This window comes from Amphiprion ocellaris, chromosome 8 (assembly GCF_022539595.1).
Source record: "Amphiprion ocellaris isolate individual 3 ecotype Okinawa chromosome 8, ASM2253959v1, whole genome shotgun sequence".
In the NCBI taxonomy this organism is placed as follows: domain Eukaryota; kingdom Metazoa; phylum Chordata; class Actinopteri; family Pomacentridae; genus Amphiprion; species Amphiprion ocellaris.
In genome coordinates this window covers 767,507-791,199 of record NC_072773.1, presented here as the reverse complement: position 1 = coordinate 791,199, position 23,693 = coordinate 767,507, and the positions used below count along the sequence as shown (strand labels likewise).

General features: G+C 40.0%; 1 protein-coding gene and 2 non-coding genes across 5 annotated transcripts in view; all 3 read left to right on the top strand.

The window, feature by feature from the left end:
* The window catches only part of itpr3 (inositol 1,4,5-trisphosphate receptor, type 3), an 83,892-nt gene that overhangs the window by 36,229 nt on the left and 23,970 nt on the right, over positions 1-23,693 (top strand). For 2 of the 3 annotated variants that reach the window (XM_055012751.1, XM_055012750.1), the window contains exons 7-32: positions 2,469-2,552; positions 3,128-3,274; positions 3,679-3,774; positions 4,015-4,059; positions 4,610-4,752; positions 4,881-4,980; positions 5,069-5,229; positions 5,303-5,444; positions 5,519-5,683; positions 5,756-5,928; positions 7,183-7,302; positions 7,501-7,582; positions 8,411-8,526; positions 8,616-8,867; positions 10,210-10,354; positions 10,443-10,587; positions 11,361-11,575; positions 11,797-11,917; positions 13,862-13,916; positions 13,991-14,156; positions 14,678-14,845; positions 17,511-17,585; positions 21,344-21,463; positions 21,557-21,679; positions 22,517-22,717; positions 22,827-22,942. In XM_055012751.1, coding sequence (XP_054868726.1) covers positions 2,469-2,552; positions 3,128-3,274; positions 3,679-3,774; positions 4,015-4,059; positions 4,610-4,752; positions 4,881-4,980; positions 5,069-5,229; positions 5,303-5,444; positions 5,519-5,683; positions 5,756-5,928; positions 7,183-7,302; positions 7,501-7,582; positions 8,411-8,526; positions 8,616-8,867; positions 10,210-10,354; positions 10,443-10,587; positions 11,361-11,575; positions 11,797-11,917; positions 13,862-13,916; positions 13,991-14,156; positions 14,678-14,845; positions 17,511-17,585; positions 21,344-21,463; positions 21,557-21,679; positions 22,517-22,717; positions 22,827-22,942 — 3,476 coding nt within the window. Of the gene's footprint in view, positions 1-2,468; positions 2,553-3,127; positions 3,275-3,302; positions 3,482-3,678; positions 3,775-4,014; positions 4,060-4,609; positions 4,753-4,880; positions 4,981-5,068; positions 5,230-5,302; positions 5,445-5,518; positions 5,684-5,755; positions 5,929-7,182; positions 7,303-7,500; positions 7,583-8,410; positions 8,527-8,615; positions 8,868-10,209; positions 10,355-10,442; positions 10,588-11,360; positions 11,576-11,796; positions 11,918-13,861; positions 13,917-13,990; positions 14,157-14,677; positions 14,846-17,510; positions 17,586-21,343; positions 21,464-21,556; positions 21,680-22,516; positions 22,718-22,826; positions 22,943-23,693 lie in introns of those variants that run through there. The other variant, XM_055012752.1, reaches the window with a different exon arrangement.
* trnak-uuu (transfer RNA lysine (anticodon UUU)) lies at positions 8,929-9,001 on the top strand. Its single transcript has one exon. It is a non-coding gene; the product is annotated as a tRNA-Lys (tRNA).
* On the top strand, positions 9,675-9,747 carry trnak-uuu (transfer RNA lysine (anticodon UUU)). The gene has a single exon. It is a non-coding gene; the product is annotated as a tRNA-Lys (tRNA).

Sequence of the window (23,693 nt, the reverse complement as noted above, 5' to 3'; positions counted from 1 at the left end):
CCACAAAGTGATGCAAAAATGACCACAAAGAGACACAAAATAACCACAAAGAGACACAAAACAACCACAAAGATACAAAATAACCACAAAGCAACGCAAAATGACCACAAAGACACAAAATAACCACGAGATGCAAAATAACCACAAATAGACGCAAAATGACCACAAAGACACAGAATAACCACAAAGACACACAAAACCACCACAAGGAGACACAAAACTATCACAAAGATCCACAAAACTACCGCAAAGAGATTCAAAACAACCACAAAGAAACACAAGACGACCACAAAGAGACACAAGACAACCACAAAAAGACACGAAACGACCACAAAGAGACATGAAACCACCACAAAGAGACAAAACAACCCCAAAGAGACACAAAACTACCACAAAGAAACACAAAACCTCCACAAAGAGACACAAAACCACCACAAAGAGAAAAAACAACCACAAAGAGACACAAAACGACCACAGAGAGACACAAAAATACCACAAAGAGACACAAAACAACCACAAAGACACACAAAACCACCACAAAGAGACAAAACAACCACAAAGAGACGCAAGACGACCACCAAGATACACAAAACGACCACAAAGAGATGTAAAATGACCACAAAGAGACACAAAATGACCACAAAGAGACGCAAAACAACCACAAAGATGCAAAATGACCACAAAGCGACGCAAAACGACCACAAAGAGACACAAAACAACCACAAAGATACAAAATAACCACAAAACAACAAAAAAATGACCACAAAGACACAATATAACCACAATGAGATGCAAAATAACCACAGAGACGCAAAATGACCATAAAGACACAAAATAACCCCAAAGACACACAAAACCACCACAAGGAGACGCAAAACTATCACAAAGATCAACAAAACTATCACAAAGATACACAAAACTACCACAAGAGACACAACACGACCACACAGAGACACAAAACAACCACAAAGAAACACAAGACGACCACAAAGAGACGCAAGACAATCACAAAGATACAAAATAACCACAAAGCAATGCAAAATGACCACAAAGACACAAAATAACCACGAGACACAAAATAACCACAAAGAGACGCAAAATGACCACAAAGACACAGAATAACCACAAAGACACACAAAACCACCACAAGGAGACACAAAACTATCACAAAGATTCAAAAAACTATCACAAAGAGACACAACATGACCACAAAGAGACGCAAAACAACCACAAAGAGACACAAAGCTACAGCAGCCAACAGAAAGGTTCTGAACAGGTTGTTATTGTAAAGAGAACTGGTTCTCACCTGATACCTGGGGTCCGTTTCACGAAGCAGGTTTAGTGAAAACTCTGAGTTTGTTAACCCTGAAATGAGGGAAACTCTGAGTTTTCCGTTTCACAAAGGGAGGTAACTCAAACCCGAGACAGAGGAGTAACTCTAGCCTGTTTCACAAAGAGGGGTAACTGAAACTCTCGGTCAGTTACCATAGTAACAGACTCTATGAATCTAACCTGGTCAGGACCAGGTTTATCTCAGTAAACCTCGAGTTTCTCTCAGTCTCCGCCCTCTTTCAGTCACACGTGATTTGATTTCCTCATTCATTCATTCAGTCAGCTGGCGAGTTTTGGCGAAGTCTAGTTCTGCCGTCTATAAATGTCATGTCCTTGTGTGTGTGTGTGTATATATATATATATATATATATATATAGTTGGCTGAGTAGAAGTCTGTGTTAGTTTAAATAGGCTTAATTGTTTAACAGAACATGATATGGATGCAGACATTTAGGCTGTGTGGGATAAAACCACTGCACAGTCAAACAGCCACTTAATATTTAGGCTACTTTACAATGTAAAACATGATCAAAATGAGGAAGCTCCATGAGATTATGCCGACTTCTTACCTGTTTTAAAAATGTTTTTATATTTCATCTTAAGCTGCTGCCACATGTGCTTCTCCCCTGCAGGATTGCACCTAAATGAAATAACTTAATAGTCTACTATTCAAACAGTTTTCCTGTAATATTATTGTGATTTAAACTTACGCATTGACAGGGCAGCAATGTTCTCCCACACCGTCTCCCTCTCTTTTACAGCTGCAGGTGTTGCACTTCATTCTAAAAATGTGTTCAAACTCGCTATATAAGCGCATTAAGATTTCCAATTCAAACGGTGTAGTCCTCCGCTTCCCCGTTGCCATGGTGACTCGTCGAATCGGCGCTCCATTGATACTGGCTTTTCAGAGTTGTGGTGCACGCGCTTAACTCCGGGTGAAACTACTCAGAGTTGATTAAACCAACTCAAATCAGCCGTTGTGAAACCGGAAACTCAGAGTTTTCTGTCTCAGAGTAGATCAACTCAGAGTTCAGGGTTAAACTCAGAGTTTGTTGAACCTGCTTCGTGAAACGGACCCCTGACCTTCTTCCTCCTCATGGTTAAACCTCCTGCTGTGCTGCTGTGGGCCCCTACAGGTGAACTCTGTGAACTGCAACACCAGCTGGAAGATCAACCTGTTCATGATGTTCAGCGACCACCGGGAGGAAGTCCTCAAAGGAGTAAGTTCGTCTTTTATTCCTCTCACAGCTCAGAGTCAGCACAAATAAAACCAAAGACCTCTGAACCAGAAGACGTCATTCATGGTTCCTCTGATGTTTTACAGAAATAAAACACTGAATGAGGTTTTCGCCTTTTATTGAAATTTACTTTGAAGGAATCTGTTCTCACTTCCACATAAATGAATCTTTTTTTTGGTAATTCTTATCCATAAAGTCTACTTAAACTGACCTGGATTCAGCTGAACATCAGTAAAAGGATAAAACCTGGAGGACTGAATATTTTTACCTCCTGATGATCCATAAGAGGGTCAGAAGATCTCAGGTCCTTATGAGGAGCTGCAATCGGCAGAAGATCTTCTGGAATTCCTGCTGCTTTAGTTTCTGTCCAGACGTTGAACCCAGTGGAGGATGATGAAGAGATGAAACTGCTATAAATAGTTAGATCTGCAGCTGCTGCTTTATACGGTCACCACCCAGGAACTAGTCTGGACCCTCCTCACTCTACTACTGACAGAAAACCACCTATTGGTGTTTACGTTTATGTTTGTTTATGTGTTTGTTTGTTTGTGTTTCAGGGCGACGTTGTGCGTTTGTTTCACGCCGAGCAGGAGAAATTTCTGACCTGCGACGAGTATAAAAGCAAACTGCACGTTTTCCTCCGAACCACCCTGAGACAGTCGGCAACATCAGCCACCAGCAGCAACGCTCTGTGGGAGGTGGAGGTAAACAACAAACAATAAACAACAAACAACACAATAACAACCAGCAGCATCGCTCTGTGGGAGGTGGAGGTAAACAACAAACAAACAACAAACAACACAATAACAACCAGCAGCAACGCTCTGTGGGAGGTGGAGGTAAACAACAAACAATAAACAACAACAAACAACACAATAACAACCAGCAGCAACGCTCTGTGGGAGGTGGAGGTAAACAACAAACAACACAACAACAAACAGCACAATAAACAACACAAGAGATACACAACCAGCAGCAATGGCAAACCAACAACACACACAAACACACGCAAATGTAGTAACAAAAAAAACACCAAACTACAAAAACATAACAGATAAACGAACTGAATTCCCTACCAACCTTCTCTGTGTTCTGATTGGTCCGTCAGGTCGTCCATCATGACCCGTGTCGTGGGGGGGCGGGGCATTGGAACAGTCTCTACCGCTTCAAACACCTGGCGACAGGGAACTACCTGGCTGCTGAGGTAACCATGGCAACGAACCGACCAATGAAATTAGACGTAAAAGAAAAAAGTCTTCAGAAAGTCTTAAATGTGTAAAAGTTTGTTTTAAAACCAAAAGAATCAGATTCATTCACGAACATCTGGGTTTAAATGGTTTGATTGTCTGACGTGGATTACATTAGTTTTTTTTCTGGAAGAAGTAAATATTTAGTTTCATTAAAACAAAATCTGTTTTAATGAACTGTTGTTGTTGTTGTTTAGGAGAACCCGGGTTATAAAGGAGACAACGCAGAGCTGACATCATCAGTGAGTTTTTGTGTTGTGTGTTGTTGCTTGTTTGTATGTTGTTGTGTGTTTTATTTTTGTGTTTGTTTTGGATTTGTGCAGGTTTTTGTTGTTGTTTTAGTTTGGTTATTTATTTTGTATTTTTGTCAGTTTATCTTCTTGTGATTGTGTTAGATTTTTTGTGTTTGTGTGTTGTTGTTTGTTTATGTGTTTGTGCTGCTGTGTTTCCATGTTTTTGTCTGTGTTTGTTTGTTTATTTGTGTTTGTAGACTTTTCTTTGCCTTTGTATTTTGGAGTCTGTTTTAATATTTGAATTATGTGAGACTGTGTGCTTGTTTGTTTTTTATATTTTTGTGTGAAAAGTGCATTCTTGGGTTGTTTGTGTTTATTTGTGTGCATTTGTTTGTGTGTTTTTTTGTCCATGTTGTTAATGTCACAGTATGTGGTGTTCCTCAGGGCTCCGTCATCGGTCCTCTCTCCTTCAGTTTCATCACCAGTAAACTAACATCATTATCTGCAGACGACTCGCTGTTTTTTATCTCATATTTCTGCTTCCTCTGACATCCCATAGATGGATGGTAGTCGTAGCAACAAGCGTTCCCACGGTGAGAGGATCAAGTATAAGCTGGTGGCGGTTCCTCACGGCAACGACATTGCTTCTCTGTTTGAACTCGACCCGACGACGCTGCAGAAAACCGACTCCTTCGTTCCGCGGTGAGACCAGAAGAAAAGTTTCTGCTTTTTTAATCTCTGCTGGGTTCCAACGGTTTATTTTGTAGAAATTATTTTATTACATATAAAGCAGATTTATTGAGATTTAATCGGAGCTAATTGTGTTTCAGGAACTCGTACGTTCGACTGCGACATCTCTGTACCAACACCTGGATCCAGAGCACCAATGTTCCCATCGACATCGACGAGGAGCGACCCATCAGACTGATGGTGAAGAACCCAGAGTTCATCAGAACAGTCCCTTCATGTCTTATATTACTGTAAGATTATTATTGGATGGATTTATCTCCTCCTTCAGTTGGGGACGTGTCCAACCAAAGAGGACAAGGAGGCGTTCGCCATCGTCTCGGTTCCAGTGATGGAGATCAGAGACCTGGACTTCGCTAACGATGCTAGCGCCATGCTAAGCACGGTGGTGGACCAGTTCAGTCAGGGCTTCATCAGCCAGAACGACAGAAGGTACAGTGCCACCTAGAGGAGAGAAGACAGGAAGCTGGGGACCGGTTAACGCTCTGATGTTTCTTTTTGACAGATTCGCCATCAAGCTGCTGGAGGACGTTGTGTTCTTCGTGGCCGACGTCATCAACAGCGGCCAGTCGGTTCTGGACGTCATCATGACGAAGGCAAACCGAGAGAGACAGAAGCTGATGAGGGAACAGAACATCCTCAAACAGGTGAAGAAGAACTAACATTCTCCAGATCTTCTACTGAACCAGACAACCAGCTAAACAACGCTCTGTTTGTTTAGATCTTCGGCATCCTGAAGACCCCCTTTAAGGACCGAGGAGGAGGTGAAGGTCCTCTGCTGCGTCTGGAGGAACTGGCCGACCAGAAGAACTCTCCATACCAGTACATGTTCAGACTCTGCTACAGAGTCCTGAGACACTCCCAGGAGGACTACCGCAAGAACCAGGTGAGGATGAGATTGTTGATGTTCTTCAGGTCTTTGGCTCTGGTACTGACTGTAGGAACGGTTCCTCTCCAGGAGCACATTGCCAAGCAGTTCGGCGTCATGCAGAGTCAGATCGGATACGACATCCTGGCTGAAGACACCATCACCGCTCTGCTGCACAACAACCGCAAGCTGCTGGAGAAACACATCACCAAGACCGAGGTGGAGACCTTCGTCAGCCTGGTCCGCAAGAACCGAGAGCCCAGGTACGAACCCATCACAGGGTCCTGATTAGAGGGTGGCTGAGGTCTGGAGGTCTGCTTCATCATGAGGGTCCAAAACCACCTCCAGTGAAGAAGTCCATCCATCCATCCATCCATCCATCCATCCATCCATCCTCTATCATCCATCCATCCATCCATCCATCCATCCGTCATCCATCCATCCATCCATCCATCCATCCATCCATCATCCATCCATCCATCCATCATCTATCATCCATCATCCATCCATCCATCCATCCATCCATCCATCCATCCATCCATCCATCCATCCATCATCTATCATCCATCCATCCATCCATCCATCCATCCGCCATCCATCCATCCATCCATCCATCCATCCATCCATCATGCATCCATCATCCATCCATCATCTATCATCCATCATCCATCCATCATCTATCATCCATCATCCATCCATCCGTCATCCATCCATCATCCATCCATCCATTCATCCATTCATCCATCCATCCATCCATCCATCCATCCATCCATTATCCATCCATCATCCATCCATCCATCCATCCATCCATCCATCCATCATCCATCCATCATCCAGCCATCATCCAGCCATCCATACATCCATCCATACATCATCCATTATCATCCATCATCCATCCATCCATCATCCATCCATCAAGCATCCATCATCCATCCATCATCTATCATCCATCCATCCATCCATCATCCATCCATCCATCCATTCATCCATCCATCCATCCATCCATCAAGCATCCATCATCCATCATCATCTATCATCCATCCATCCATCCATTATCCATCCATCCATCCATCCATCCATCATCCATTATCCATCCATCATCCAGCCATCCATACATCCATCCATACATCATCTATCATCCATCCATCCATCTTCACACCTGTAAACTTAAAACAGAATTAGTGCTTAAAGAGTTTATTTTTAAAAATCCAACTTGCAGCAACCACACCAGATTCTCAGTCAGTTATTAAGATAAATGGATCTATTTCATCCACATTAATTCAGTTTAACTGATTAATTATGTTAGAATGAATTATTGTTGTACAAAGTTTGATTAAGGCTGTAAGAGTTAAAAAATGGATTTAAGTTGAAGGTGACATGACGGTTCTACTTACTGACTCTTGTTTTCTGTTCAAGTTTTCTTCCAATGCTGACCTACCAGCGGTCACTAACCCTGTGTAACCGGTTTAAACCAGTTCTTCTCTGTGGTTTCTTACCGTGACATTTTGTTTGTGCAGGTTTCTGGACTACCTGTCGGACCTCTGCGTGTCCAACAACGTGGCCATCCCCGTCACCCAGGAGCTCATCTGTAAATGTGTCCTGGACCCCAAGAACCAGGACATCCTCATCAAGACAGAGTGAGCATCAGATGGTGTCGCTTTACTTTACGCTGGTGTTCATTCCTTCATACAGAGATATAGCTGACCAAAGTTATTCATCTATCTGACCAGCAGGGGGCAGCATAGGTTTCTGTTTTCACTCCTGTGAAACTCAATCAGAATCCTTAACTGGTTCTCAACTTCTCTTCATACAGATTTTTGTTTTGTTTCTTCCAGACGTCGCTTGCCGAGAGAGTCGCCCCCTGGTGGTGTTCAAGGAGAATACATGGGGATGGACGACTTTGGGGAAGAGGATGAGGCAAGGCTGGCTGTATTTTAGTCCAACAAATCAACCAAACGTTGTTCAAACTCAAGAAGAGAAAAATACCAAAAACACCAAAGACGTCTGGTTGATTATTGGAAGAATGTGTTTTAATTGATCCATATTTAACAGAAATGGTAACTGGTGACGTAAACTCCCTCCAACATGTCTTTGTTACGGCCTTAGTTCAGATGAATCAATATACATCTGCATATGTTATTTAATAATCTACAGTGCTGCTGTGAGGTTGAGGTTGTGTCATCAATGGACTATATCCACTGGAACAACACAAATCTTAGTACAAAAGTAATAAATTGGTCTCAGTGTATCTCCACATAAACTAGCCTCTATCTTAGCCTGAACAAGGTAATTTTAGCTGCTATGTTGAACAAGATAATGTCCACCTCTTTGTTAGCATAAACAAGATAATGTTAGCCCCTGTGTTAGCATGAACAAGACATTAGCTGCTAGGTTACCCTAAACATGACTGCATTAGTCTAATCAAAATAATGTTAGCCGCTATGTTAGCCCAATAAAGATGATGTTCCTCGCCATGTCCGGCTATGCAAGACAATGTTAGCTCATATGTTAGTTGAAGTAAGATACCATAAGCTGCTATATTAACCTAAACACGATAATATCAGAAGCTCTATTACTGAAAACCAAGTCCCCAATAATAATGTTAACGTTTCAGTATAAATGTTGTGGCAACATGTCATTAATATGAAGTATCTAGTTACAGACAAGAACACACATGTTGCTAAGGAAGAGGAAACTGTCTTTCCCTGCTCTGCTTCAGTGTTCGTGATGTTCTTGTCTCTGAAGGTGTGGCTGGTGTGGACCGATAAGACCAATGAGAAGCAGGAGAAGAGCATCAGACAGCTGGCTCAGGAGGCCAGACAAGGCAACGCTCATGATGAGAACGTCCTCACCTATTACAGGTACAACATCAGGTCATCATAAAAGCCCTCCAATGGTTTGTAAAAAGGTGAATGTGATGGAGCCCTTGTGTCTCCGTGGACCTCCTCAGGTACCAGCTGAAGCTGTTTGCCCGGATGTGTTTGGACCGGCAGTACCTGGCCATCGATGAGATCTCCAAGCAGCTGGACGTGGAGCTTATCTTCCTGTGCATGATGGACGAGATGCTGCCCTTCGACCTCCGGGCGTCTTTCTGCCGCCTCATGCTTCACGCCCATGTAGACCGAGACCCTCAGGAACTGGTGACCCCCGTCAAGTTCGCCCGCCTCTGGACCGAGATCCCCACCTCCATCACCATCAAAGAGTGGGTAGAGCTATTCGTCTGTTTTTGTTGAAGGAACATACTACAGGTCAAAGCTGTTGGAGCCTGGGTAGCTCAGATGGTAGAGCATCAGACTTTTAATCTGAGGGTCCAGGGTTCAAGTCCCTGTTCAGGTGTATATTTACCTCTTCTAGTCTTTACATTGTAAATTGTTGAGTTGAAGTCAACTTCGAAGTATCTCAGGCATAAATCCAGAGTTCTCTTGCTTGTGGACCTTAGCTGGGCTCAGTCTAGGTCCTTCGCTGAACCAATGTTCAGCAGGTTATTTGGTAATATGAGGAGTTTACACAGACAATGTGAAACCTCCAATCATACCCAACACATGAGGCGATAAAAAGTGCTGCAGCAACAGGATTTCAAACTTGGTTTCATGGATATGACTCTTTCTCTGCAACATCTGGTGAAGTCAGCACCTCCAGTGGACGTCCTAGTAGTTGGGAGAAAGAGTTTAAGGCTCTTGACAGACTTGATAAATCATTAATTTGCTTTCTTGCATTCTAGCTACCAAAACAATGGAAAAGTCTTGGGCGTATCCTCTTAGATCCTGGTAGAGCCGTCAGAAGAGATTAGACTTTTTATCTGAATTCAGGTCACATGATGAGGGGATTAAAAATGCTTCAATGGATCTTTCTGGTTAGTCAACAAGTCAACTGGACTTTGGAACTTGTGAGTAGACTTTGGCAGAAAGTGCTGAAGGTCCTTGGTCCTATTAGTAAGCTGTGGATTGATCTGCTCACATGTTAACTACCGCATCACTGCAAAAGCTAAAGGGAAGATCAGTTTCTCAGAGCCTGGGTAGCTCAGATGGTAGAGCATCAGACTTTTAATCTGAGGGTCCAGGGTTCAAGTCCCTGTTCAGGTGAGTCTTTGCATCATAAATTGTTGAGTTAAAGTCGAACCCAAAGTGTCTCAGGCATAAATCTGAAGTTCTCTTGCTTGTGGACCTTAGCCTGATTCACTCTGCTCAGTCCAGGTCCTTCGCTGAACCAATGTTCAGCAGGTTATTTGGTAATATGAGGAGTTTACACAGACAATGTGAAACCTCCAATCATACCCAACACATGAGGCGATAAAAAGTGCTGCAGCAACAGGATTTCAAACTTGGTTTCATGGATATGAATCTTTCTCTGAAACATCTGATTCAGTCAGCACCTCCAATGGATGTCCTAGTAGTTGGGAGAGAGTTTAAGGCTCTTGGTGCACATGATGAATTCTGGTTTTGATTTCTGTGTTTAATCTGACACTCCAAACCATGAGTTGTTCTTAACTTTACCAAACACTGCTATCTGTTAGCTTTAGCTGATATTTCTACTGTAATTCTCAGTTATGACTCCAACATGGACGACAGCAGAGACAACAAGAAGAACCGATTCTCCAACACCATGGCCTTCATGGAGGAGTATCTCAACAACGTCCTGCATGACGAGGTGCCATTCCACAATGAGGAGAAGAACAAGCTAACGTACGAGGTCGGTTCATGCTTCCTCCCTCATTTTACAGCATCTTCCGTCCTCCAGTGTTCCTCTGGTCTCCCATGACGTCTTCTGTTCCCTCCAGGTGGTGAGTTTGGCCAGACATCTCATCTACTTTGGTTTCTACAGCTTCTTCGAGCTGCTTAGACTCACCAGGACTCTGCTGGGCATCATCGACTGCCGACCGAACCCAGGACACGCCGCGTTCATGTTCCACGATGACACGTCAGGTAAGTCAGCCGATCAGATGTCCTCATTTTTTCTCATTATCTCATCAATAAACACTGCAGGATGTTGTTGTTCACACAGTCTCAAAATGACCCCCGTAGTCTAAATAATCATCTATTTTCTGGTCCTTTTGTGTTTTATGTGGTCAGTTTGTGTCTCTGTAAGGACATTTTTTCTAATTTGTGTTCAGTTTGTTATGTTGTTTTTGTTTTGTCTTTTCAGTCCTTTTTCTCTCACTACAGTAACTTTGTGTGTATTTCCAGTGTTTTTTTTCCATGTTTGTAGCTATTTCCTGCCTCTTTTTGATCATTTTGTGTTTCTTTGCTGTCTTTTCTTTTCGCTTTCTGGTCTTTTGGGGTCTTAAGTGGCCACGGTGCATCTTTTATGGTCATTTTTTTTTCTCTTTTGTGGTTGTTTTGTGTTTTATGTTGCCTTTTGTCTCTTATGTTTGTCTTATGTAATTTTAAAACAATTAGTTCTTTTTTCTGCGTTTATTTAATCTTTTTTTCTATAATGTGTTTCATTGCAGTTGTGTTTTCTGGTGGTTGCAGGTCTGTTTTTTAGACCCTTTTCTCTGTTTCCTGTAGTTTTGTCTATGTTAATGGTCGTTTCTCCTCTATTTGTGCTCATTTTGTCTCTTTTTTGATCATTTTGTTTGTCCTTTCCATGTGTTGGTGTTCATTTTGTGTGTTTTCCATCGGTTCTCATCTGTTTCTGGTCATGCTGTGGTTCCTCCACTCGGGTTAATAACAGAGACTTTCTGTTCGGTCTGAAGGGAAGAACGTGAAGCGCTCCATACATGGGATGGGTCAGATGATGTCCACCATGGTCCTCAACAGGAAACAGTCCATATTTGGAGGTGCAGGGGCCAGAGGGGCAGGGATGGGGGCAGGGCTTGTGCTTGACGGACAGCGAGGCAGTAAAGATTGCATTGACAAAATGGACCTGACAGTGATGGACACCAAGCTGAAGATCCTGGAGATATTACAGGTAACTGATACAATCAGTGCAGTTAGATGACATATAGACTCAGTAAATACTTCATCAGGTTTCTGTACAGTCTCATGTAACGGACCCACTATATAGCTGATGATATTAGATAGTTAAATACCAACAACTGACACTGTTGAATCATTTGAACCTGATTATTACAGTATAAACGTGTCTGTATGTAGTTTATTAAGTTGTAAGTGAACTCTGGTCTTCATCAGTTCATCCTGAACGTTCGTCTGGACTACCGCCTCTCCTTCCTGCTGTCCGTCTTCAAGAAGGAGTTTGTGGACGTTTATCCGATGGCTGATGCTGATGCCACCACCAACATGGAACAAGCAGGTACACCCTTATAATAGACTTATATTTAGAGATGAGAGCAACTGAGACTGATTGGAGTCAGAACAAATCTCAGAATGATGAAGAACTCTGTCACACAGGTGTCATAAATATGAATGATTTTCATAATAAATACAGTATTATTGATCAGTATTTGATTAGTTTATAATACAAGTTCAGCAATCTGGGCTTTATCCATTACTTTCATTGTTGATTTAAATCTCAGACACATGGTTGTAACTGCAGCTGATATGTGCCACGAGGATATAGGATCCATATCACGGTTGATCTCAGTTTAATTTTTGACAGAGGTCACTAAACATCACAGAAGTCTTTGTCATGGTGCCCCTTTACTAGCTAAATCAAAATAACGATCGCTGCTTACCAACATAAACACTTTGGTCTTTACGATATCAAACAGTACGAGGCTTCACCTGGTGGAACAACCAGGTACTACAGCTAATCAGCAGCGCTTGTACAGGAGGTCCTCGGTTTACGGCGTCCTCGACCTACAGCATTTCATCATTACGTCAGAACTGGTTACGTGGAACTAGTTGATGAGCAGAGCGGATGAATACGTCGTCACGGCGCTATCAGACGGCTTTGTTTCCATTCTCTGGTTGTACTCCACGTTGGATTGTGCTACATTCACTAACTTTTTGTCCTTCATTATGGCTCCCAGCGTAAGTCAGACTCTTCTGATGCTTGGAAGAAATGGAAAGCCGTCTCCATGGAAGTGAAATTAGAATAAAGCACTCAAATTGTAAAAACAGTCAGCATGTTCTGTTATCTTCTTAAAATGATTCATACATGCGTGAAATTCGTTGGTATTCAGGACTTTATGAAGAACTGATCAATATCGTGATGCACGGAATTGTTTACATTTTCACCGGAGTTCCGACCTATGGCGAAAACCAACTTACATTGATCCGTAGAAACAGAACTCCAACACAAGTCGAGGACCTGCTGTAGTCAGTAATACCAAGAGAAATATTTTTGAGTGATAAATCTAAAATCCTGTTCAAGATGATGAGTTACATTAGCAGGAGCCACAGGAAATGTTTGGTTTCCCACCACCTCTGTGAAGGTTTATTGTTTTAACAAGGTTTTATTGGTCAAGTCCCTACACCAGGACCAGGACCAGGATCAGGACCAGGACCAGGACCAGGGCAGCGTTCAAATACCCGGAGCAATGATCATTTCATTTGAAATACAGTAATAAAAATGCCCCCCAAAATCTAAAAAACCCCAAAATCTTTTAGTATGAAGTACTTAGTATCTGCTGGTACCCAGAGGTTAAGAGGTTACATCCCAGGACTCCACACCAACATACTTCAATTAGAAAATCAACTCACAGCAGTGGAACCAACTGTTCTGCTGCACTAACACGGACCTCAGAGGGATTTTAACTTTTTACACCCTGGCATTAAAACCAAGCAGGTATTTAAGTGCTATCATCTGCCATTTTTAAGGTTGCTGAGCGTCTCACATTCAGTGAAGAGGTTGACTGGTAGCACTATAACTCTAATTTACAGTTTTTATAAGGTGGAAATAGAAACATCATGTTCTGCTGGAGGTTTTCTCTGACCTTTAGGATGTTTCTGCAGGTGGAAATTAAAAATATAAATCAGGGCTACAGGGGTTAATTTCCCTCAAGACTTTTACATGTTTAAATAAATTGGATGTAATGACTACCTGTCATTTATTAGTATTTACCTCAGCACATCCTGCAGTGTTTGATAAAGGTGTGTTTTGTTGCTTCTCCTAATGCTTCAGAAGTCCTGGCCGACTTGGTGACGACAGGTAGATGTTTTAGAGTGATAAGATCAGAAACCTGTTCATTCCTAATGTTTCCTGTTTCCATTGAAAGTATAACTAATGATCAACCTGTTCCTCCATGAATAATCTAATTAACTTCTGTGAATTTCCCTTTTTGTCCTGCCTCAGCCACCATCAACCTGCAGCACATTGGAGAGCAGGCGGAGGCCATGTTTGGAGTTGGGTACGTGATGATTTTACAGACTTACTGATGAGGTTTAGGTCATAAAATGAATATCATTGTGTGGTTGTGTGCAGTAAAGGGAACAGCATCCTGGAGGTGGACGATGAAGGCGGTCGTATGTTCCTGCGGGTTCTGATCCACCTCACGATGCACGACTACGCTCCTCTGGTGTCCGGAGCCCTGCAGCTGCTCTTCAGACACTTCAGCCAGAGACAGGAAGTCCTGCACACCTTCAAACAGGTGCTCACATCACCCACAAATAATCACTGAAACACAATCCAGCAGGTTGGACATTAAAACAGTGGAAGTCTCATGTTGTGTCACAGAGAGTTCAGCTGGTGGAGCATCAGTCTAAGGATTCAGGGTAGATCCGGTCTGATAAAGTCTACATCTGACAGCTTTGGTCATAACCGCACATGTCTGAAGTTTTCATATCAGATTTAACATATTTTCACTGTCTATAATGATTTTAAGTCCCTGTAGAGCCTGGGTAGCTCGGCTGGTAGAGCATCAGAGTTTTAATCTGAGGGTCCAGGGCTTAAGTCCCTGTTCAGGTGTGTGTGATACCATTAATGATGGATGGAAGGACTTCGACAAACTGTTCAATGTCCTCCTCGTATTTCATTTTAGGTGGATGTATACAACTGCTAGAAGGTTCCAATAGATTTTTATTGACTATCCACAAACCTGCTTATTGTGAATCTTTTGGAATCAAAGCAGAAGCATCACGTTAATCCTCAGAGTTCTTTGTGCTTCTGCAGGTCCAGCTGCTGATCTCGGCTCAGGATGTAGAAAACTACAAACTGATCAAGGCGGATCTGGATCGCCTCAGAACGCTGGTGGAGAAATCTGAACTGTGGGTGGAGAAGAAGAGTTCTGGTGGAGGAGATGGGAAGAAGGACAAGAAAGACAAGAAGGAGAAAGGAGAGGTAATGAGCAAAAAGGCAGAAGTGTTGTCATTAACTTCATCTTCATACACAGTGCTATTCCAGAGCCATCCATCTAGATAAGGTTGTGTCATAGGTTCAAAGACGTGACTGTTGGTAGTTCTTCATCTCACCGTACGAGTATCTATTATTTAGTCTTCTAAAGACACTCAGTGTTTGTGTTTGATGATGACTATTTGGAATTGTTGGGTCGTATAATAATAGCTATTGGTTTGTTGAAGCAGATCTTACCTCAAGCAGGTAGATCTTTCAAATCCATCAGAGTAACTTCATAGTTATAGTTATCTAAAGCCCTTAATACCATTATTTAGAGAGTCTCAAGCCTTTCACAGTGAGCTGACTAACATCGATGTGGGATCATGAATCTGTCCTCAAAGCACTCAAGAGTTCAATGAATTTTTAATTCAAAGTTTAAAAAGTGGAGATCAGTTTAATGTGCCGACTCTTCAAATGGGGCTTATTAATTGTTGAGGCTCGGTAGCTCAGACTTTTAGTATGAGGACCAGGGTTCAATATACTGTTCAGGCGAATTGTTTAAGATTTAAAATTCTTTAATTAGTACACTGGGTAAAAAAATAAGTGTAAAGAATGCAAGATGTATTGGCAGGTAAAGTGCAGTATCATCAGCGTACAGCTTTAGTTCTATCGAGTTCAAACAAGGAGCTGCAGTTAACATTGCTTCATAAATACTGTCTTTTTAGAACTAATTAATAGCTGATCTTCATGTCCAGTGAAATTAGAATGTGTTAACAGCTTAGTAACAACTGTTTATCCACTAACACACTGATTTAAACCAGAAAAAAAAAACATTTTCCTAAAAACGACTAACTTTATTAACAATCAGAATGCTACTAATGAAACTAATCAGATAAAACTATGCTGACAAATATACTGTTTGGACTTCTGCATCCTGGTTTTGGAGTCACCTGGTGTGGGTCTTTGTGGTGTCTTACTGGGCTACATGGGTTCATATCTGGGACTTTGGCTGCATGTCGTGCCTCACTTCCTTTATTTCTTTTTGTTTACTGTGAAATAAAGGCAAAACAGAAATTTAATATTTAATCACTGTCTTACTCAGATTACTCAGAAAACCAACTAAAACAACAACCTAAGAAGCAATGAGCCAATTGTATTCTGTGTATATCGATACGATACATTTTAGCTGGATGAGGTCATTTTTAGTTGGTATGGAAGTTGTGGTTCCTGCTGGATAATCAAAGCAGTTAAAAATGATTTCCATGGATGGATGTCTACAGTTTCTACACTTATTTCTACTTTTGGGGCCAATATACAGTATGTAGCTAGCTGTGCACTTCTTAATTCTGCCTACAAACTTCTTATAAATTGAATATTTTCATGACAAACCGGGAATCTGAGCTCAAACAATTCAGTTAAACTCCTAAGGTTTTATTCATATAGAGCACCAACTCACTAATCTCCAGGCACTTCACACAGTGAGGTTGATTACATTATTACATTATCATTATAGAAACACAACAAATCCAAATGATTCCCTCACTCTGACTGGTCGAGGCAGACCATCGCCCTCCCTGAACCTGGTTCTGCCAGAGGAAGGTTTTTTCTTCCTGTCGTCTCCAAAGAGCTTCTCAAAAAGAATCACTGGATCTACTGGGTTTCTCTCTGTGATATAAAATGTTTAAAGTCTTCACCTTGCTGTGCTAGCTGCCCTGAGATGACTTACATTGAAGAATAAAACTCCTTTAAATCAACCGTCAGCTGGTCTCATCCATGTTTCATAGTTCAGAGTCAGTAGAAGCAGAAACAGCTGATCAGTCATGTGAGTTAAATGTTCACCACATTATTCAGAAAAGGTATTTCCATCACCAAGAAAGTACAATAACCATTTTTAGACAAAGGCAAAAACCGACTCCTCTAGTTTGAAATTTTTTTCAAAATTCACCTCAGAATACGTCCCTAAAGAGCAGCTGTAGAAAGATAAATTAACTGTTTTTGCAATCTTTCGCTGAAATATGTCAAATGCAGAATTAACACCTAAACTGGTTCTTCCTGGTTTTACTTTGTTAGTAAAATAAGACTTTCTGTAAAAGCTGGACGAAGGTACGACACCGTCAGTCATTGGTTTGTGAATTTCTGTTCTGAAGCTCTAAGTTTGGAATTTGTTCTTCACCCTCTTGGTTTTTTGAAAGCGGACATGACAAGAAAGCAAATTCGAAAGCATCCCGTTTTAGTTTTTAATTTCCTGTAAATGGAACCATAATTTACTAAATCGGTTGAAGAAAACCTAAAGCTAGAGACTGAGACCATAAACTCATTAGGAAACCATTTACTGAATTAACTAATCAAGTGAGAATTTCAGACTTTTTCTCATAGATTTCTGTGTTATTTGACTTATTTTAGTCGCCCCCTGCTAGCAGTTAGAAAGAATGCAGGTTTAAATAATGTCAGAGGCTGTGCCCTTCTTTTATATACAGATAAAGTTAAAAATCACCACCTAAGGGGACATTCTTCAGTGTTTGTGGATGACTGAAGTTTGGGGTTGCATGAGTTTGTGTTGGTTTAAATGTTGTACAGGGTCACAAACACTCCACTGTGATGAATAATAGAATGAAGTGTGTATGTTGTGGTACCAGAGAGAACTGCATGTTTTACCCTCTGCGTCCTGCAGGGGGCGTCAGAGGAGGCAACGCCCAAGAAGGAGAAGCTGGAGAAGGGTAACGAGAACTACCAGAAGGTCAAAGAGGTGAGAAACTCTCTGGGTTCCTTCAGCTGGAAATCACTTTTTCTCCTTTTTGCTTCCACTGTTGGTGTTTCTGAACATCACCTGTCAATCAGTCAGTGTGGGCGGGGCTTCTGTTGATGAGGTCATCCAGGTGCTGATGGTGGTTTCACTGCTCACAATGATTCATGAGATTATTTTTCACTAAAGACAGAATAAAACGTCACAAATATGAACAAAGAGGGTTTGAATTTTACAAACACGACCGAAGAACAAAGTCCCGGATTTTTATTAAATGGCACGATAAAGTTCAGCCAATCAGAACTTTTCTTTTTCTCTGATATGTTCAGCTGTTAATCTGTGTTTTATTGACCTTTTCAGTGATTTGATTTGATTTCAGCGAATCAAACCGTCCTCATTGGAGTTTAATCACCTGTCAGTCTTCATCCCATGTCTTTGAAACTTGTTAAAACTCTCTGATAAAATTTTAATGTGCTTTACTTTTTTTTTAAAGGTATTTTATTATTTGAAGTGACAGTTTGAACCCAATAATTTAATTTCCGTCATGTTTCTTTCACATTTGGGCTCGAACACCAAACCATAAAATCCTAATATTGATCATTTATTTCATACTAGATTATTACAATATTTTTAAAAATGAGCATTAATTTTCCATGAATTCACTACTGAACTAAAATCTGTACTTATTTTGCGTGGCTGTTTCGTATTTAAATTGCTTTTGAATATTTTGAAGATGTAATTCTTTTTTTAAATACAGTATTTGTTTTAATAGCTGCTGTAACATATTTTAGATTTAATCTCCAGCATCACTTCAAAATGTTCTTGTTACTGTTTTTCAAATCAATTTTTCATATCGTCATACAGCAAAGATTACAAAAAGCTTTAAATTCCAAGACAGGTTGTTAAATCAAACCAGTTTTTTGTATCATTTGCAGATATAGTAAGTTTGAACATTTAATAAGCACCATACATTCTGTCCAGTATGTAAACTACAATGGACCCAACACAAAGCCTTGAGGGACACCACTAGTAACATTTTTATTTTTTAAATAAAGTTATTTTATTTACCGCACTGGTAGATATTGGCAACAGAAACCTGAAACATCTGCAAAGAAATGACATTTTTAATAGGTAAAAAACAAAACAAAAAAAAAAAAACGACAGTGGGCCCAATAGAGCCTTGAGCATCTACAATAGCCCACAATTATAGTTTTAATTAGTTATTTTCATAAACATACGAGGAATTATATGAGCTTGTACCAAGTAACCTTCAATAATTGTTTGTTTTGAAGTTAGACTACCGTTCAGAAGTCTGGGGTCACTTAGAAATGTCCTTATTGCTGAAAGAAAAGCATTTTCAATGTAGAACACATTAAATGAATGATAAATCCAGTGTAGACATTGTTAATGTGGTAAATGACTATTGTAGCTGGAAATGGCTGATTTTTAATGGAATATCTCCATAGGGGTACAGAGGAACATTTCCAGCAACCATCACTCCTGTGTTCTAATGCTACATTGTGTTAGCTAATGGTGTTGAAAGGCTCATTGATGGTTAGAAAACCCTTGTGCAGTTATGGTAGCACATGGATAAAAGTGGGAGTTGTCTGGGTAACCCCAAACTTTTCAATGATAGAGCAAGTTATAAAACATTCTGGTAAAAGGAACTTGTACCATCCACAAATAAAGTACATTTTTGCACCGTATGTAATAAATATACAGTAATGGGCCCAACAGTGAGCCCTGAGGAACACCACAACTAACAAACATACTGGTACCTTTACAGTTAGCTTCATACATTTATATCTCCATGTACTGACCTGTATGGAACTGTTAGTGGTATATTGTTATCATTATTATATATTCAACATATGACAGACTGAGTCCTGTTAACTTTATCTATAATAAACTTAAAACACGTCATTAATCTTAACTTTATTGTATGACCTGAGAAGTTAACCCTTGTGTCGTCCTGTGGGTCAAATTGACCCGTTTTAATGTTTGAAAATGTGGCAAAAAAATATATTTTCACAGTGAAACTTGTGATGTCCACATTTTCAACATTTTGGGGAAATTTTTGAACATTTTTGGTGGAAAAAAAGAAACATTAAAAAATGTTTCTTAACATTCACAAAAAATCACAAAAATCATTTTTTCCTGAATGTTCTTAAAGAAAATATTAGAAGTTTTACTGATATATATGTAATCATTTTAGATATTGTAAAACATCTTTGGAAGATTTTTACACTTTTTTTGAAAATATTTACAAGAATTTTCTTGCCATATTTCAGGTATTTTCTTATTTTAAATGAAACTTGTCGGAATTTTCTTCCTGAAGGTTTTGCAAATTTACAGTTTGAGAATGTGGAAAAAAATAGCACTGTAGATATTTGTACGATTTTTTTTGGAAGATTTTTACTAAAGATTTTTCTTGCCACATTTGGGGGAATTTTTTAATCAAACTTTTAAGGGAGGCTTTTATCGAAATATTGGAATTTTCTTCCTGAAGGTTTTGCAAATTCAAAGTTTGAAAATGTGGTAAAAAAATATATGTATATTTTCACAGTGAAATTTCTGGTGTCCACATTTTCAACATTTTGGGGAAATTTTTGAACATTTTTTGGTGGAAAAGTAATTTTCAAAAAAAAATGTTTCTTAAGAACATTCACAAAAAATCAACCAAAATCCTGCGAATTTCACTGGATTTTGGCTGATTTTTTGTGAATATTCTTAAAGAAAATATTAGAAGTTTAACTGATATATATGGAATCATTTTAGCTATTTTTAGGATTTTTTGGAAGATTTTTACTCAATTTTTGAAATTATTTATAAGAATTCTCTTGCCAAATTTGAGGGATTTTCCTTTTTTCCCCAAAACTTTTAAGGGAAACTTTTAAGGAATTATTGGAATTTCCTTCCCGAAGGTTTAGAAAATTCAAAAGATTGAAAATGTGGTTAAAAAAAAAAAAATTATTTTTATATATATATATATATATATATATATATATATATATATATATATATATATATATATATATATATATATATATATATATATATTTTTTTTTTTTTTTTTTCCACAGTGAAATTTCTGGTGTCCACATTTTCAACATTTTGGGGAAATTTTTGAACATTTTTTGGTGGAAAAGAAATTTTCAAAAAAATGTTTCTTAAGAACATTCACAAAAAAATGAACCAAAATCCAGCGAACTTCACTGGATTTTGGTTGATTTTTTGTGAATGTTCTTAAAGAAAATATTAGAAGTTTTACTGATATATATATGTAATCATTTTAGATATTTTAAAAAATCTTTGGAAGATTTTTACAATTTTTTTGAAAATATTTACAAGAATTTTATTGCCATATTTCAGGTATTTTTTTTTTTTTTAATGAAACTTTTAAGGGAAACTTGTCGGAATTTTCTTCCTGAAGGTTTTGCAAATTTATCATCATAAGAATTCTCTTGCCAAATTTGAGGGATTTTCCTTTTTTCCCCCAAACTTTTAAGGGAAACTTTTAAGGAATTATTGGAATTTTCTTCCTGAAGGTTTTGCAAATTTTCAGAAATTTGGGGAATTTTTTGGCTGAATTTTTTGATTTTTTCAGACAAGGAAACAATATTTTTTTTGTGCCCATAAATGAAGACAACAGGAGGGTTAAACGGAGAGTAAATGGTGTTTTTGTTGTGCTGAAGGTGTTTTTCTGTAGGAAACGCTGTAATTAAAGTTTAGAGTGTCACAGAGGTCCATGTTCTCTGCAGATCCTGGAGAGGCTCAATAAGATGTGCAGCAGCGGAGTCTGGAAGAAGCAGCAGAGGCTGTTGAAGAACATGGGCGCTCATAAGGTGATGCTGGACCTGCTGCAGGTGTCCTACGACCAGGTAGGAAAATACAGAAAACACCTTTAAATGAATGGACAGAGTTCTGTGTCTCAGTCAGCAGAATGAAACCAGAACATGTTTGTGTCTCTGCAGAACGACGTGAAGATGCAGGAGATCATCAGGTACACTCACCTGTTCCTGCAGAAGTTCTGTATGGGGAACCAGGAGAACCAGACACTGCTGCACAAGAACCTCAACCTGTTCCTCAACCCCGGGGTACGAAGCTCTGAGAACCCAACGATGGTCTGGTTATCCATGCAGTTAGAGAACTGAGAGAAGCTGGTCCAGATTCAACATCTTTAACTGGAAGTTATTAAGATGAAGCTAAACAGGCTGAAATATGAGACTTTTTACCAATTTTATGGTTACTGAGTGGTATTATCATTGTATTTCTGCAGTTTTTGTTGATCTCAAGACAAATATTTGAATTTGACCGGCAGAAATCTGAGATGTTTTACTAGTTTTATGGTTACTGAGTGGTATTATAGCTGCATTCTTGCAGTTTTTGTTGACTTTAAAGACAAATATTTGAGTTTGACAGGTGGAAATCTGGGACTTTTTACCAGTTTTATGATTACTGAGTGGTACTGTTGCGGTATTTTTGCAGTTTTTGTTGACTTTAAAGGCAAATATCCAAGTTTGATGAGCAGAAGTCTGAGACTTTTTACTAGTTTTGTGGTTACTGAGTTGTATTATCGTTGTGTATTTACAGTTTTTGTTGACTTTAAGAGAAATATTTGAATTTGACAGACCGAAATCTGAGGCTTTTTACTAGTTTTAGGTTTGATCATTGTTGGATTGGAATCTAGTGCAGCCCTCTGGCACATTTAGTTTACTTTTGTTTCCTGTAGTGGTAGCAGGACTTCTGAAGTTGTTGAGAAATCTTTAGGTTCCAGCTGAAACAATCTGTCAGATACTGAAACTGAACCAATAAGAGTCTTGATGGTTGTAAATCAGCTGTTAGGAGGTTATGGACCGTTTCTATCCAACAAGTCAAACCACATGAAGACAACGAGCTGTAGAATCATGAATGTCTGATGTTGGCTGTTGCAGCTCCTGGAGGCGGAAACCGTCCAGCATATCTTCAGTAATAACTACCAGCTGTGCAGTGAGATCTCTGAGAGCGTCCTGCAGCACTTCATCCACTGCCTGGCCACCCACGGCCGCCACGTCCAGTACCTCAACTTCCTCCACACCATCATCAAGGCCGAGGGGAAGTACGTCAAGAAGTGTCAGGACATGATCATGACCGAGGTGAGGACGGATGCCGTTCACGCTGAAACTCATCGATGTGTTTGTTTAATATTTAATGTCCAGAGTTGTGCATCAGCGACGCAGTTCAGTTTATCTTCTGTGTTTGCAGCTAACAAACGCCGGTGAGGACGTGGTCGTCTTCTACAATGACAAGACTTCCTTCAACTCCATGCTGGGGCTGATGGCGGAGAGCAGGGAGGGCGTCGGCGAGAACAGTCCACTCAGGTGACCAGAGGAAACGAACGTTAGAAGTTTATCCAGCCTGACCTTCAGATGAATCCACCAGTAGCTAATTACTTTCACATCGTCCTCACAGCGTGGTTAAAAAGAAAAACAATGTCTTTGGTCAGAGTCTTCGACTACAGAAGGGCATCATCAAATCTAGGAAATAATTCACGTTCTTCACCAGAAAGCTCAGATTCTCATTTCTTCACGGTGCAAAGTTTCTGTTTTGGCATGATGATGATTTCTAAATCCATGAGTTTGTACCAAGTTTCAGGGTGAGATCATGTTTTTTAGTATTATTGTAGTTCTTGTTGTTTTTAGCTATGGATGGAAGGATCTGGGTTTTCAGGTGTTTCCTAACTAACTGGTATCAACCAGGAGCCATTAAGAATCATCAATCATTAACTGATTATTGATCACTCAAACTGATCCCACTGGGCTGATGTTGCTGTTCTAGTCAACAGATGCATCATTAATAAACACCTGAGCTCTGGTTGGAGGTCATTAACCTCCACGAGTCTTTGTCATGGTGCCATTACTGCTAAACTCATCCAGGTCCTGGTGATCGTAGGAGCTTCAGTAGAAACCAGACGGACTTCTCTGGAAGACGTTTCTTGAAACATCTTCCAGAGAAGGTTTCTCCTGAAGCTTCTACAACTGAAAGGTGGAACATTTCAGGTCATGAACCTCCACAGAAGTCTTTGTCATGGAGCTAAACTCCCACAATGCTCTCCATTTGGTTCCACCTTTC